At 34.9% G+C, this 15,314-nt stretch overlaps 1 protein-coding gene across 4 annotated transcripts in view; it reads left to right on the forward strand.

Moving 5' to 3' along the window:
* The window catches only part of UQCC1 (ubiquinol-cytochrome c reductase complex assembly factor 1), a 141,979-nt gene that overhangs the window by 17,706 nt on the left and 108,959 nt on the right, over positions 1–15,314 (forward strand). For 2 of the 4 annotated variants that reach the window (XR_012473713.1, XM_074212076.1), the window contains exons 2-4: positions 5,595–5,699; positions 12,930–13,025; positions 13,944–14,051. Coding sequence is in view for 3 of the 4 variants with exons in the window: in XM_074212076.1 (XP_074068177.1) it covers positions 5,595–5,699; positions 12,930–13,025; positions 13,944–14,051 (309 nt within the window). In the remaining variant the exon portion in view is untranslated. The remainder of the gene's footprint in view (positions 1–5,594; positions 5,700–12,929; positions 13,026–13,943; positions 14,052–15,314) is intronic. The other 2 variants (XM_074212077.1, XM_074212078.1) reach the window with 2 other exon arrangements.

A 15,314-nucleotide genomic window follows, 5' to 3' on the forward strand; every position in this document is an offset into this window, starting at 1 on the left:
ACTATAGTTTTGATTTCTTCTCGTGAAAACTGCATTTTTATATCCCTATTAGATTTCTTCTTCTAAAAGCTCTATATTTATAACATTGACCACCTATTAATTGAGAAATGGCCCTCATTTTTATAAATTTGATTCAGTTCTATATTCAGTATATATATAATACATATATATATATATATATATATATATATGAGAAATGAGGCCTTTATCAGAGAAACTTGCTATAAATGTTTTTGATATTCATTGTCTCCAGTATATTTGACAAAATGTAATTTCCATGATTATCCTTTTTAAATAGGTGTAGCTTCATTTTTTTGGTGGGGGTGGGGATGGGAGTTTTTTGTTTTTATTTTTTTAATTTTTGTAAGGCATTGAGGGTTAAGTGACTTGCCCAAGGTCACACAGCTACATGTATCAAGGGTCTGAGGTTGGATTTGAACTCAGGTCCTTCTGACTTAAGGGTTATCACCTAGCTTTTCCTCTAGTTTCATTTTTTTCCTTTTATCTGATATGATTGCTTTTCCATGCTTTTTTTTTTCCATTTTAGCTGAAGCTTATTAGATTCTGTTCTAGCCCTTTATTTTAACTCTGTATGTCTTTCATTTTCAGATGTATCTCTTGTAATAATATAATGTTGGATTATGGTTTCTAATCTATTCTGCTGTCCACTTCTATTTTATAGGTGAACACAATTCCATTCACAGGCATAGTTATTATTAACTGTGCCTTTACCTCCATCCCATTTTCTTCTATTTCTCCTTCTCTTTCTTTTTATCCTGTTCCTCTTCAAAAATCTATTTTGTTTCTGACAACTGCTTTCCTAAGTCTATCTTCCCTTTTATCATTTTCCACACCCTTTATTTCATCCCCTTCCCTTCCTTTTTTCCCCTGTTGAGTAAATTATACTTCTATACACAACTGGATCTTGAGAACTTGATTTTTTTGACTGAGGTGCAAGACTTCACATTTATCACTCTTAAATTTCATCTTGATAACATTTTCAGTGCTCCAGCCTTCAAGATTCTTTTGGAGGCTGTTATCCACTGTTCTAGTTATTTCTTCCAGCTTTGTATGCCCCACAAATCTGATGAATATATCATCTGTGATGATCCAAATCATTAAAATCTATCTATCTATAAAATTCTTTTCTCTTTGAAGTAATTCATATGAGAGTGAGGTACAAGCATTTTCTAATTTTTTTTTTTATAAAACTCGGTTCCTTAATAGCTAATTATCTAAAATAGAGGTATTTTGATGCTTAGGTTAATAATGGTTACAATCAAAATAAGACAGTTTTTATTCTTTTATATTAAATATTTAAAAAAAGAATGATAGAAGAAATGACACCTAACAGTTACCATGAAAAATGTTATGGGTTTGGATTCTCTTATAAAAGGAAAGCACTGTTATTATTTACAGAAACATTTTTGATCTAGGAAAATTTAAATAGATTAAAATTTAAAGCATGAGGGGCAGCTAAGTGACGCAGTGAATAGAGCACAAGCCCTGGAGTCAGGAGGACCTGAGTTCAAATGTGACCTCAGACACTTAATAATAACCTAGCTGTGTGACCTTGGGCAAGCCATTTAACCTCATTGCCTTGCAAAAAAAGAAAAAAACAAGCCAAAAAAAGAATAAAGGACAAAAATTTAAAGTGGTCTATACTGCCAAATCATGGAAAAAACTGGAATAGAAAAAGAAATAAGCACATGCCAAGCACTTTACAAATATTATCTCATTTGATTCTCATAATAGCCCTTTGAAATATAGATCCTGTTATTAGCCTGTACATTATTTAGATTTTACAGTTGAGGAATCTGAGGCAGATAGTTTAAGTGACTTACTCAGGATCATGTAGCCAGTAAGTATCTGAGTGGGACTTGAATTCAGGTCTTTCTGACTTCAGGTCTAGGTTTTTATTTACTGAGCCACCTAGTTGTCTCTTAGGGTTACCTTGTGCCGATAATAGTGGGCAAAATCAATTTCAAGCCTGAAAGCATTATAAAAAAGACTAATAAACAACACATTACACTAAATCTTTTTTTTTTTTTGGTTGACTGTACTTGAATTTTTTTCCTTGATATTTTATTTTTCTAATTACATGCTATGGTAATTTTTCAACATTCATTACCTGCAAATATATGTTACACATTTTTTTTACCACCTTCCCTTGCCTCCCCATTTTCCCTTGGTGGTAAACAGGTGACAAATGTACACATGTATGTTTATGTTGAATATTTTTACATATTAGTCATTTTTATACTAAATCTTTTTATTCAGAATGGAAGTTATCAGTTTAAAATACATTGTTCAGTTGTTTCAGTCATCTGACTGTTGTCACCATTTGTTATTTTCTTGGCAAAGATACTAGAATGGTTTGCCTTTGCCTTTTCCTTCTCCAGGTCCTTAGATGAGGAACTAAGGCCAACAGGGTTAAATGACTTGCCTAGGGATGCACAACAAATTTCTGAGACTGAATTTGAACTCAGGTCTTCCGTCTCTAGGCCAGGCGATTATCCCCAATTTAAAAATTGTATGATCTTAATAATTTGTGTAGCAAAATCTTTTGTTAGGGAAAAATAACTACAAAAATTAATAGTTGGAAATTTTGCTCTACTTCATTAGGCTATGGTAAATAAAAGAAAAATAAATAAGAACAGATCAGTAAGGCATTAAACAATGTAAATCTGATAGATAAATGGAGAGAACTTATTGGGAAAAGCAAAATATTCCCTTTTTTGAGCACAGCTAAAGGTTTTACATAACACTTTTATTCAAAAATTGGTTATTTTGAATCACAGAAAATTTAGAGGTAAATTTATAGGAAGAGCAACAACAGACAATTGTTGGGTATAATATTATGTACCTGTCATTTTGTTAAGTGCGTATTACAATACACATAAAGATATATGTGTATATAATATGTATATGATGCACATTACAATAAAATTAATGTAAGTTATGTCACGATGAATAAAAAGGTAGAGGTCAATGTGGAAAAGTGATTTATTAACTCAAAAAAGAATTTTAAAAAAGTACAGATCATTTCAAATGTAATTATAGACCCTTTATATTAAAATTATAGGGTTATAGAATGAGGATCTCAATGAGAGAAGACAAAGAAACATTATCTCAATGAAAAAAATGTACATGACTTAACAATGGTAACTGTTATAGGATTGAACTAGAAATAAAAACACTGTTCCTGTGCATAAATTAAGAGACTAGGATCTATTTTTTTTCTGTAGTTAATCAAGTTAAATTCAAAATATTAATATTTTTATTAGCATGGAAATTGGGAAAAAAAACCCTAGCAATTGTGATATTTCTTTCTTTTTTTTTTTCAAGGCAGTGAGATTAAGTGACTTGCCCAAGGGCACACAGCTAGGTAATTATTAAGTATTTGTATTAAGTATTTGAGGTCAGATTTGAACTCAGGTACTCCTGATTCCAGGGCCAGTGCTCTATCCACTGTGCCACCTAGCCACCCCAATTGTGATATTTCCTATGATAACTTGTTGTAATTATGTTGAAGTAGCTCAACACTTGCATTAAATTTTTGTTTCTTAATTGATTGATTTTTTTAAAGATTGCTTTTTTCCATAAAATAAATTTTAAAAAACCTCTTTGATTTTTGCCCTTTTTTTTGAGAAGGGGAAAGAATCTTTAAAACTCCAGAACATAAATATTGCTGTAATATATCTTGTTTTCCAGTTTCTTCTTTCTAGACCACAAAGATTACTGTATTGTTCAACCCAAGTTTGGTGATTTTTTTTTTTTTTGTATATGTGGGTTAGGATTTTGTTTATGTGGCCTGTTCATGAGTGCAGTGGAACACATCCTATTTTGTCATAGGCATGGAAATCTTTTTTTTTTTTTTTTTTTTTTGCAAGGCAAACGGAGTTAAGTGGCTTGCCCAAGGCCACACAGCTAGGTAATTATTAAGTGTCTGAGACGGTATTTGAACCCAGGTACTCCTGACTCCAAGGGCCGGTGCTTTATCCACTATGCCACCTAGCCACCCCAGGCATGGAAATCTTGGTAACTTTTAATCAGTATCATACAAAACTTGTAGTCTAGGGACTTAAAGTGAATATGTATCAACTGAAATGATTTCTGACTTACATTTTATAACTTATAAAGAACTTTCTTCACAACAATCCTATTGAGGTTTTTAATAAGGTTTTTTTTTTTTTCAAGGCAAATGGGGTTAAGTGGCTTGCCCAAGGCCACACAGCTAGGTAATTATTAAGTGTCTGAGACCGGATTTGAACCCAGGTACTCCTGACTCCAAGGCCGGTGCTTTATCCACTACGCCACCTAGCCACCCCTTTTAATAAGTTTTAATCTTTGAATTTTTTAAATGAGAAAACCAAGATTTGATTCAGAGGGTTCAGCATCTTGCTCATGGTCACACAGGAGATAAGTGACACTGATGAGACTTGTAGGTTCATGAATGCTCTGATTCTGCTACACAACCCAGTCTTTCATATATGGAAGTTACTAAAAATGTTGAAAGTAAGTTATTTTTTTATTGTGGACGATAACTTTGCCCTAAAATGCAAACCATATTTTCAATGAGTTGATTTTCTGTGTGACTTAGATTCTTTCTATTCTATTCTGTTCTGTTCTGTTCTATTCTATTTTTATATTATTGCAGAAATCTCTGAATTTTTTATCATTCCGAAATCTGAATATGTGAACTGTAAACAGTAGCCTATTGCCTCATTTCTTTATCTGTTATCATAGTTCAATTATAAATCATGAATTTATCATAAATTGGAATAGTGAAAAAATGGTTTGGTAATTGATATCATCCCACTTGCCTTTTGGTAATAGTATTGTTTGTGACTTTTCACATTTCTTTCCCTCTTGCCCGTATTTTCCTATATGAATCCGGACTGTGGGTTCTGTTACTGGCTTTGCCATCCTCTCCTAGTATATGCTTGGGAAAGTCATACCACTTGTTGGGTATCTTCATCTGTAAGATAAGAGAGATTTGTTGATCTTTAACCTATATTCACTTTCTGTTCTGGTGTAAATTTTTCCTTATTCTTTATAAGACTTTTTAGTGGACTCAGTAAATAAAGATTATAGCTCTGTTCCATTTGTAGCAATTTACACTAAGATAAATAAGTTACCTTTGAAAGTATTGCTGATATTTAACTTTGAGGTGAACAGATATATAGAAAGTTTTGAAATGTCTTATTTTCCATGTTTTATGTATTAAAATATTTATGGTGGTTACATCTGTTGTGAGGATCATGTGATATAGGATCTGTCTCAGGTGCTTTGTAATTGAATATAATTTCCACATAAAATGTGAGTTATTGTTAATTGTTTGGGTCTTTTATTTCCCCTCCTATCCCTACCTTTATTGATGAACTTCCTTTGGTTTCTGCCAGTTGTTCCAAGGATAGGCACCTAGGATAGGCACCTTGTCATCAGTGAGTTTCTTGGTCCCAATTTGAAATGATCCCTTTGCTAGCAGATAGTTGTTTGTCTTAGTCAGATGGAATTTTCCAACTTAGTTTGTTTTTTTTTTGTTGCTACATTATGTAGAATCTTGGAAGACCCTCTTTCTTTTCTTCTAGAAGGGCCAACCTGGTGTAACTCAGTGGGTAACAGCATGCAGTCAGTTGACACCCTTACTTTTTTACCAAAGACGGTGGCTCCAGACATCCTCTGGCATTTTCCAGGTAAGATTTGTTGTTCTTCTCTTGGTATGAAAACCTTACTGTTTGTGTCCAAATGTCATGTATTTATAGATTAGTCAACCAAAGCCTGTGATGGGAATACCTCATGGGCCCCTTTTAGACTTCTCTGATGCTGCCCAGCCTGAGACTTTCCTATAGTGTGGTGTCTTGGGTGGTGCTGCTAATAAATACTCCAATTCTGGACTTCCATCACCCAGCTTGGGAGACCAGGCTACAGTCTGATGACTTTTATTATTAGGAATTCCTTCCAGATATTCAGTTGAGATTCTACTTTTCAGCTTCTTCTCATTTTTGCAGCTGCTTAGGGAGCTAAGATTTTAAAAGGGCAAGGAAATATAAAAGTGCTTCATTCTACATGAGAACCAGCTAAAACACAACAGTGTAGAGCAACATTGAGAGATGGCAGGCAACATTTATAGGCAGACATAGTATCCTAGAATCATAGATCCAGAGGTGGAAAAGCCACAGAGCCTTTTAAGTCCAATCTTCTTTTTTTGTTCTATTTTTCTTCTCTACCCTTCATCTCTTCCCCTCCCCTCTGTTCCCCTCTTCTTTCACTCTCCTCTTTTCTTACAGATAGGGAAACTGAAGCCTAAGGAGGTTAGGTGACTTGTTCAACTTGGACAGGTAATAAGTATCATGTGGGATTGGAACCCCAGCCCTTGGACTCTAAAGTCAGTGTGTTTTCCCTTATTGAACCATACTGCTCCAGTCCCTCACTTGCAAGAGAGTCTCTTGCATAGCAACACTTATTGGTTGTTGTATCTTAGACAAGTAGGTTAGCTTAAGTGCCTCATTTTATTCATCTGTAACAATGCCAGAAATCTTTGCATAACTTAGCTCACAGGGTTCAGGTGAAGAAAGCAGTTTGCAAACCTGAAAGTGAGTTATAATGAAGATGACAATGAAAGGATTGTCTTTCCAGAGTTCTGAGTGCGATTCAGCTTGAAACTGACAGACAGAAGCATGTGCTTACGTGGCACTTAGTTTCCTGGACTCTGGCTCCCAAGTGTCTTAGGCCCTTATTGTAGTCAGACTATAAATTGGGACTTTCTCCTTCGTTATTAATTGAAATTGGCAAACAAGGTGGAGGCATGAAGATCTGCGTTCAGATCTTCTCTCTGATATCCTGGCTATATGGCCCTGAGCAAGTCACTTTTTCTTTCACAATCACTGACAACCATTTTTAAGGTTTTTAAGTTCCAGAGTGGATCTTGTCTGTATAGGGAGTTATATAAACCAATCAAGTTCAATTTTTTAGAAATATCAGGACTATATGTTGTCACTGAAAATTATAATATCTACACTAGATATATTGCACAAGGTACTTTATAAAGGTGACATCTCAAACTGATGAGGAAATTGAGACCTGGGGATATAAGTGATTTGCTCATGATCAAAAGGATGGAGTAAGTGTTAGAGCTGGGACTCAGTTTTTCTGACTTCCAAGCCCATAGCTCTCACTACCACATCCTACTGCCTCTATAAGGAAACAAACAAAAAACATATAATGTATGTGTTTATAAACAATGGTGAAATGTTATTGGAAGCAGAGTATGAAAGCAGTAGCTTGAATGGATTCAGGTTCTATCACTTGTCCTACTTCTTGTTATTTTTGCATTTTTTGATAACAGATGTTATTATTTTCCCTTTTTCCTCTTCCCATCAAAATCTTCTTTCCTTCGAGACCTGCTTTTTATTTATTCCCTAGTGACTTATATCCACTGTTCTTTCCTTTCTCTGAATTTCTTTTGAACTTCTGTCACATTTGGAAACCATCTATGCCAAACTATTTACTACCAAGAATCCCTTCTATTACACACCTGAGAAGTAGTCATGAGGAAAAATGAGATTTGAAATAAAATATAATCTCTATAATGTGCTCTTCAAATATTAAAACAGCATATAAATATTATATATGCTTAGATGATGATGCAGTAACAGTGGCTTGGGGGAACCCACTAATGAGGGAGGTAACACTCCCTCTTTGAGGCAGCCCACTCCATTTTAGGAAAACTTTTAATTGTAAGGATTTTATCCCTAGAATATGCTTAAATTAGCCTTGCAACTTCCCCCAACTTGTCCTAGCTTAGTCAGTCAACAAATATTTATTAAGGGCTTATTCTGTGCCAGGCAGACGTTGTGTCAGGTGCTGGGGATTCAAAGACAACAGTGAAACAAGTTCTAGTTCTCAATAAATTTAAATTCTATTCGAGAACACATCTTGTTTACATTAATAATTTAGGGAGAGAGGGCCCCAGCAGTTAGGAAGTTTGAAGAAAAAGTCAAATTTTGAAGGAAGAAAGAAATTCCATGAGGGGCAGAGTTAAGGAAAGCATACATTCTTGGCATGAGAGATAGTAAAAAAGCATGGAGTTATATACATGAACATCAGTTTGACTGAATGTAGTTAAGTCTATGAGTACTAGATAGTGCCTACTATGTTCTGTGTACCACTTTGTTAAGTACTGTGATGGAAGGAATGTAATGAGACTGAAAATGTAGATAATGACCAGATTGTGATGAGCTTTATCAACCATGATGAGGAATTTGTATTTTGTCCTAGAAGCAATAGGGAGCCATTGGAATTTGAGTAGCAGAGTGACATGAAGAGATTTGTACTTAAAGAAAATCACTTTGACAGCTGTGTGGAGAATGAATTGGAGGAGGGAAGAGGCATGAAGTGGGGAGACCAGTTATTAGCAATAGACCAGGTATGAGGTGAATTGAGACCCTAAATTAGACTGGTGACCTAAGTAATGATGATTCCTATATAAAATGCTGTGGAGAGAAATGACAAAATATGAGAACTTGATTAATGTTATCAGTGTCAATGAAAGTAAGAGAGTGATAGTAAGGAACTGAAGATAACACTGGAGTTGTATACTGTGGAAACTGGGAAGGTGATAATGGTGTCCTTGACAGAAATAGGCAGTTTGGAAGATAAGGATGTCTTCTGGGGGGGAACAATTTCTTTGAAGCATGTTATTTAAGATTTCTGGGACAAATGGTTTGGTTTTTGGGGGTCATCTAGTTTGAAATGTCCAGTAGTTCACCATTGAGAGGGGATTGGTTCTTAGAATAGAGATTGGTTGTGGAGATCCTAAATCATCTGCATAGAACTGACAGTTAAATCATAGGAGCTGATGAGGTCATCAAGTCAGAGTGTATATATAGAGAGAAGAGAAGAGATAAAGTCTTTGCTTTATACAAATAGAATGTAATATGGTTGAGGAGCTGGTAAAGGAGACTGGGATAAGTGATTAGAAAAGTCATAGGAGAACCAGGAGATAGTAGTGTCACAAAATTCCAGAGAATAGAGAGTGGGTCAGTAAGGTCATATGTAGCAGAGAGATTAAGAAGGATGCAGACTGAAAAAAAAAATACCATTAGATTGGATAATTTAGAGATTTTTTTAATAACTTTGCAGAGAGGTTCAGTGATGAGGTCAGAAGCCAGATTGCAAAAGAGTGACAAGTGAGTGAGAGAGAAATTGGAAGGCACCTATTGCTAACAGTTTCTAGGAGTTTGCTTAAGGGGCAAATAAGTTCTAATGAAGGTTTTTTTAAATGATGGGAGAGATTTGCGAATATTTTAAGGCAGCCTTCTGGAGACAGAAACAAAATTAATTCCTCTTCTACATTTCAGATACTTGAAGACAACTATCATGTTCCTCCAAGTTTTATCCAGACAAAACATTGCCTATTTCTTCAGTTGATTTAGTTGATGACATTTTCTTAGGCAATTTTATTTGCCTTCCTCTGGATAGTCTCCAGTTTACTGATGTCCTTCCTAATTCCTAATATATATCACTTAGACCTGAACCTGGTGCTCTAGATTGCGGTTTGACTAAAGCACAGATTATACCTGTCTTATTGTAAACTAAGCTGGTGTCTTATGTCTTCCCCATATTGTACATTTAAGGTTGACTTTTGAACTCAAATGTATGACTTCACTTTCCTTTCATATTTCTTTAAAAAAAAATTTTAACATTTAAAAAAAATGAGTTTCAAATTCTCTTTTTCCTTTTCACCCTTCCTTTCCCACTGAAGAAGTAAACTTAATGATATCAGTTATACATGTGAAATCATGTAAAATATAGTTCCACATTAGCCACATCGCAAAAATAAATAAATAAATGAATGAATGAATGAATAAATAAATAAAGCAAGAAAATTATATGTCAATTTGTACTCATTTCATTAGTTCTCTCTCAGGAGGTGAATAACTTTTTTTTTGACTCACGAGTCCTTTGGAATTTTTTGGATTATTGTATTATATAAGAGTAGCCAAATGTTTTGACTGTTGATCATCATTATAACATTGCTGTTACTGTGAACAGTAATCTTACAATTCTCTCAGTTCTTCTCACTTTTCTTTGCATTAGTTCCTTTAGATCTTTGCATGGTTTTTGAAAACTATCTCCCTCTTCCTTGTCATTTCTTTCAGTACAATGGTATTCCGTCACAATCATATGCCACAACTTGCTTATCCATTCCCCAACTGATATACATTCCCTTAAAATTTCCAATTCTTTGTCACCACAAAAAGAGCTGCTGTAAATGTTTTTGTACATATAGGTCCTTTTACTTTTTATTTGATCTTTTTTGGGGGTACAGACCTAGTAGTGATATTCCTCGGCCAAAGGAAATAAACATTTTTATAGCTTTTTGAACATAATTCTAAATTATTCTCTGGAATGGGTAAACTAATTTATAATTCCACCACCAGTTCATTAGTATACCTATTTTTCCTCAACTGTTCTAGCATGTCATTTCTAATAGCTGGGAAGTAGTATTTCAGAGTTGTTTAATACGCATTTCTCTGAACAATAGTAATTTTGAGTATTTTTTTCTTATGACTATAGATAGCTTTGATTTCATGTGAAAACTGCCTGGATTTTTGTTTTTTGTTTTTTTGCAAGGCAATGAAGTTAAATCACAGGCCCACGTTCACATAGCTAAGTGATTATTAAGCATCTGAGGTCATATTTGAACTCTGATCCTCCTGACTCTTGGGTTAGTGTTTTATCTATTGTGCCACCTAGCTACCCTGAAAAATTGCCTGTTTTTATCCCTCTTAAATTTCTTATTTGATTCAACCAACATTGTATCCTGTCAATGGTTCTTGAGATGCTCCAAATTCAGCAAAAATTTATGAAGTACTATGTTATAAGGATTCAGATAAGAAAAATGACATGGGTCCTGAAATCAAAGACCTTATTGTCTATTTTATTGTATTTCATTAGGTTTGAGTTTCATCTCCATCTAAACAACTCTTTGAGGACATAACTGTCTCATACTTTCTTAGAATTTCTCAAGAAGTCCAAGTATAGTGCTATGCATATACTTATTGATTGATATTCTCTTTTCTGATATAATTGAGCAATAGGTTTATTCTCTCAATTTTAAGCTTAACTTCAGTTTATCAAACTCCTGACTATCCTCTTTCCCTCCTAAAATATCACTACACCTTCAGGCACTATCCCTGTCCTATTTTACTTTGCCTCTGTGTCTCTTCTCTTTCAGTTGTTTTCTGTATTAGCTGCATGACATTTCTGTGAGTATTCTCAGTGGTTCCAACTTTGGGTGTATCAAAGACATTTAAAAATGAATGCTTTCCTTCATGAGTAGAGATAGAAACATTGGGTGGTAGTGGAAGGTTAGCAGGAAAAATAAATAAATGTACATATATGTACGTAAAAACTTAAGTGTTGTCCATTTTATACCTACCATCTGCTATACTTAACATGGTGTTAGAGAAATGTCAGTTCATGAATAATGATAGGATAGGAAGGGGGAGGTACAGCCACAGCAGCAATCTATTGGCTACTACTGGAGATGCTTGGGGAGAGAAGCCATTTAACCTTAGTGGAAGAGAACATAGCCAAAACCCAAGGTAGGTAGAACCACTATTAGTTGTGGTCTTTGAACCTGTTTGAGTGCTTTGTGCCCTAGCTGGACCATTAAATTGATGTATGTGATGTAATATGAGGTGTTCTGTGTTTAGTCTGCCCTTTACAAAGCCTGCTTGATACTCATGAATTAAAGCATAGATGTCCTTGGGACAGACCAGAAGAATCCTGACTAATCTTTTAATAACCATATTTAGAAGAATAGTAATAGATGATGCCTACAAATGAAAATACCCCCCCCCCCCACCTTGTTAGGATTAACAAGAGAACTAGTATTTTCATTCTAAATGTGCTATGATTTAATCAGATCCCAAGAGAGGAAATTCTGATCTGAATTTTTTTCCATTGTTAAGATTAGTATTTTTTAAAATGCCTGTTGTTGACTGCTACTTGAATTAAATTCTAGAACCCAGGTCTTGATCCTGCTGGTTTTTCCCTTACTGCTGACAGTTATTCTCTGTATGACTCTGAAAAATATAAATCCAACTCAACCCTCACTTTTAGTCCTGTATCAGTGATTATATGATATTTCCAAGTGACTCTCTCATAGACATAAACCCAACATGTCCAAACTGTATTCTTGCTTACTTCTCATACACATCATTTCATCTCTATCTCTTTGTTTTTGTATAAGTTACCTTCCATCCCTGGAAGGCATTTCCTTCCCAAAGATATCTCTTAGAATCCTCCTGATTTTTTCTGAACTCAGTTTAGGAGTCTTCCTATATATCAGACTTTTTGTGATACCCCCAGATGCTAATGCTGTTCCATCTTCCAAATTACCTTATATTATCTACTTCTGAGTATGTGTGTGTGTTTTTTTCTTGAATAGAATAAAATAATAATCCCCATTTGTTAATAAATCCCCTTTTGTTGATTTATTGGTTGATGTTTGTCCTTCATTCTCAAAGAGGACCATGACATCAGGAAAGTGATACCATGACATTTGAATGAATTGAATTTGAATGAAGCAGGTACTGTGCAAGTCAATAGCCTCACTTTTTCCTCTGGAGCCATCTGGGTTTAGTGACCACTGTGAATCAGGACAACTGGACATGGCCCTGTATGCTACACAGATAGTAAGAACTCAGGTTCTTCTGACTCCAGGACCAGTGCGTTACCCCACTGTGCCATCTTGCAGCCCTTATTTGCCCTTGCTTAATTGGTATTGAGCAGATAGATACTCAGAAGCTGCTGTGCTCTGACCAGTGTAGAAATGGTCTTGTGTTACCAGAAGTCATTTAACATTTGGAGTGAAAACTAAAGAATTGTTCATTTTTTTGATCATTTTCTTCCAGTGGTCCCAGAAGAACCTTTCCCAAGTGGATGGTGGATCGGAACAGATCATTGGAATAGGCCCAAGGCCAAACAGGACTTATCACACTACAATCCAGGTGAGAAGTCACATTTATGTAGGTTGTAGTTCTGTTTTAAAATCCCAATTACTGACATAGCCTTGTTCTATTCGAAAAATTCTTTAATGGAAAAGGATGATAAGGGAATCTGCTCTTTATTTTTTGACTGAGCGTACCACTTGTCTTTTAGAGAATTCATATTTAATTTAGAGACTGTAGATTTTTAATCCAAACATTTTACCATTTTGCCAAATGCATTTTGTCACTTTTTGAAATTGTATTACCGTAGGTATATAGGTTCTTTTAATAAATTAGATGGTAGTGATAGAGGCAGCTAGATGACTCAGGACCTGGATCTGGCATCAGGCATAGTTGAGTCCAGATGCAGCATCAGACACGTAGTAGCTTTATAATTTTAGACAAGTCACTTCACCTTTGTCTGCTTCAGTTTCCTGACTTAAATGTGAGTAACAGCAATACCTACTTCCCATGGTGGTGTGATGATCAAATTAAATAATATTTGTAAAATGAGATTGAATAGTTGTTAATAAACTTTATGTCAGCCATAAAAATTATTTCTCTATCTTTCTTTATGCTAGTAAACATAACATTCTTGCTCCCAGAATTGCTCCATGAGATCTGGGATTAGGATTCTGCCTTTAAAGAACTCCCTTTCCATGGAGCTTTCCATTCCTGTAGCAAAGAAACTTATTTGTTACTGTTCCCAGGTGGGGATTGGGGTAGAGTAATATAGCAGACAAATGGACATACAATGTTTGTAGTACATTCGGCAAATATCGAAGTTTAAGGCAGGTGCAAAGGGTACTGGATGCCAGAGAGATGAGATTTTAAAACCTAGACTTGGAAAGTTAAAGAATAACTTCCAGCAAAATTTGGTTGGAGGGACCCCCCCCACCCCCCCAATACCTTAATGTTTTTCTTTTTTTGCTCAAACAGCTTCTAAATTCTAAGGACTCCTCAAAACCCATTGAAGAGAAAGTTGGTGCTCTCACAAAGATAATTGAAGCCATGGGATTCATAGGACCATTGAAATACAGTAGATGGGTAAAGTCCTTCAAGATTTGCTTTTTTAGCTTGTTCTTTAACATTCTGCTCCATTATAGCTTTGTCTTTATTGCTTTCTAAGTAAGCTTCTCTAGTGAGCCTTTCATAATTTTTCTGTTTCTCTGTTATTCTCTACCAGTCAAGTAAGTTAAGTCTTAATCAGATGGATGGTAGGGGGCATAGAATGGACCATTTCATCAGGAATTTCCTATGGAAATGTCTTTCTGGTACATAAGTAAGAAGACTAGAATTTCTCAGATTCCTGCTTTGGGATCTGACCATTTGTCTAAATCCTAGGATCCTGGATGGAGTAGTTGTTTAGATCTTATTACATTTTGCCTGTACTTTTGTAGAAACACAGAATGAGGATATCACTGCTATGTGGTTGTGGCAGGTTTGATACTTTTTGTTTGTTTGTTTGCTTTAGTTTTTGCAAGGCAATGAGGCTAAGTGATTTGTCCAAGATCATACAGCTAGGTAATTATTAAGAGTCTGCAGCTGGATTTGAACTCAAACCTGCCCCAGGTTTGATACAAGATGATTTTGCACAAGTTTTTGTTACTATATATATTTCATTTTTCATAGTTACTTAAAAGAAGATGAAATAGAACAGTTTCCTTTCATAGTAGGGATAAAGAAATTTGCCTTCTGTATGCTTGTTGAATGGAATATGGATTAGAGATGTTGGGAGGTAAAACAATTTAAAAAGTCTAACCAATGCATATCCATGGCAAGGGCAGTCTGAGGGGTGGGAAGTCAAGAGAGATAAGCAGGATATCAAGAAAAGGGGAAAAGAGGGTTATTGAATAATATTTTTCAGAAAAGTTTAGAAAAGAATAGAAAGGCAAGAAAGAAGTACAGACAAACAGATGAACTTTGATTGAATGTATTATGTACTTAATAAAAGCAAATTTACACAATAGAAACCTGTAGTTTCATGTGAAATCCTCCTTTTCTGTTCTTCTAGGTATATGGAATATCTTTTGGGGGAACTTATGTTAAGAATAAAAATAAAATTTTAAAACAGAAATTGATACTCAAATTTGAAACTTTTGTTTGATTTCCTGACTGCTTTGGCATTACGGAAAACCCTACTGAATAATTTTATTTAAGTTTGTTAAAATTGATTTAGATAGTCGAGTGATGGCTTTCCTTTCCCAATAATATTTGTTTACTGGCCCTTCTACTCTCAAAGCATATAGGGGGAAGGTGGTAATGGAAAAGGAATATAATTGTGGCTAAGAATTGAAGAGCTTAAAAAAA

The sequence above is a fragment of the Macrotis lagotis genome, chromosome 1, assembly GCF_037893015.1.
Source record: "Macrotis lagotis isolate mMagLag1 chromosome 1, bilby.v1.9.chrom.fasta, whole genome shotgun sequence".
In the NCBI taxonomy this organism is placed as follows: Eukaryota; Metazoa; Chordata; class Mammalia; order Peramelemorphia; family Peramelidae; genus Macrotis; species Macrotis lagotis.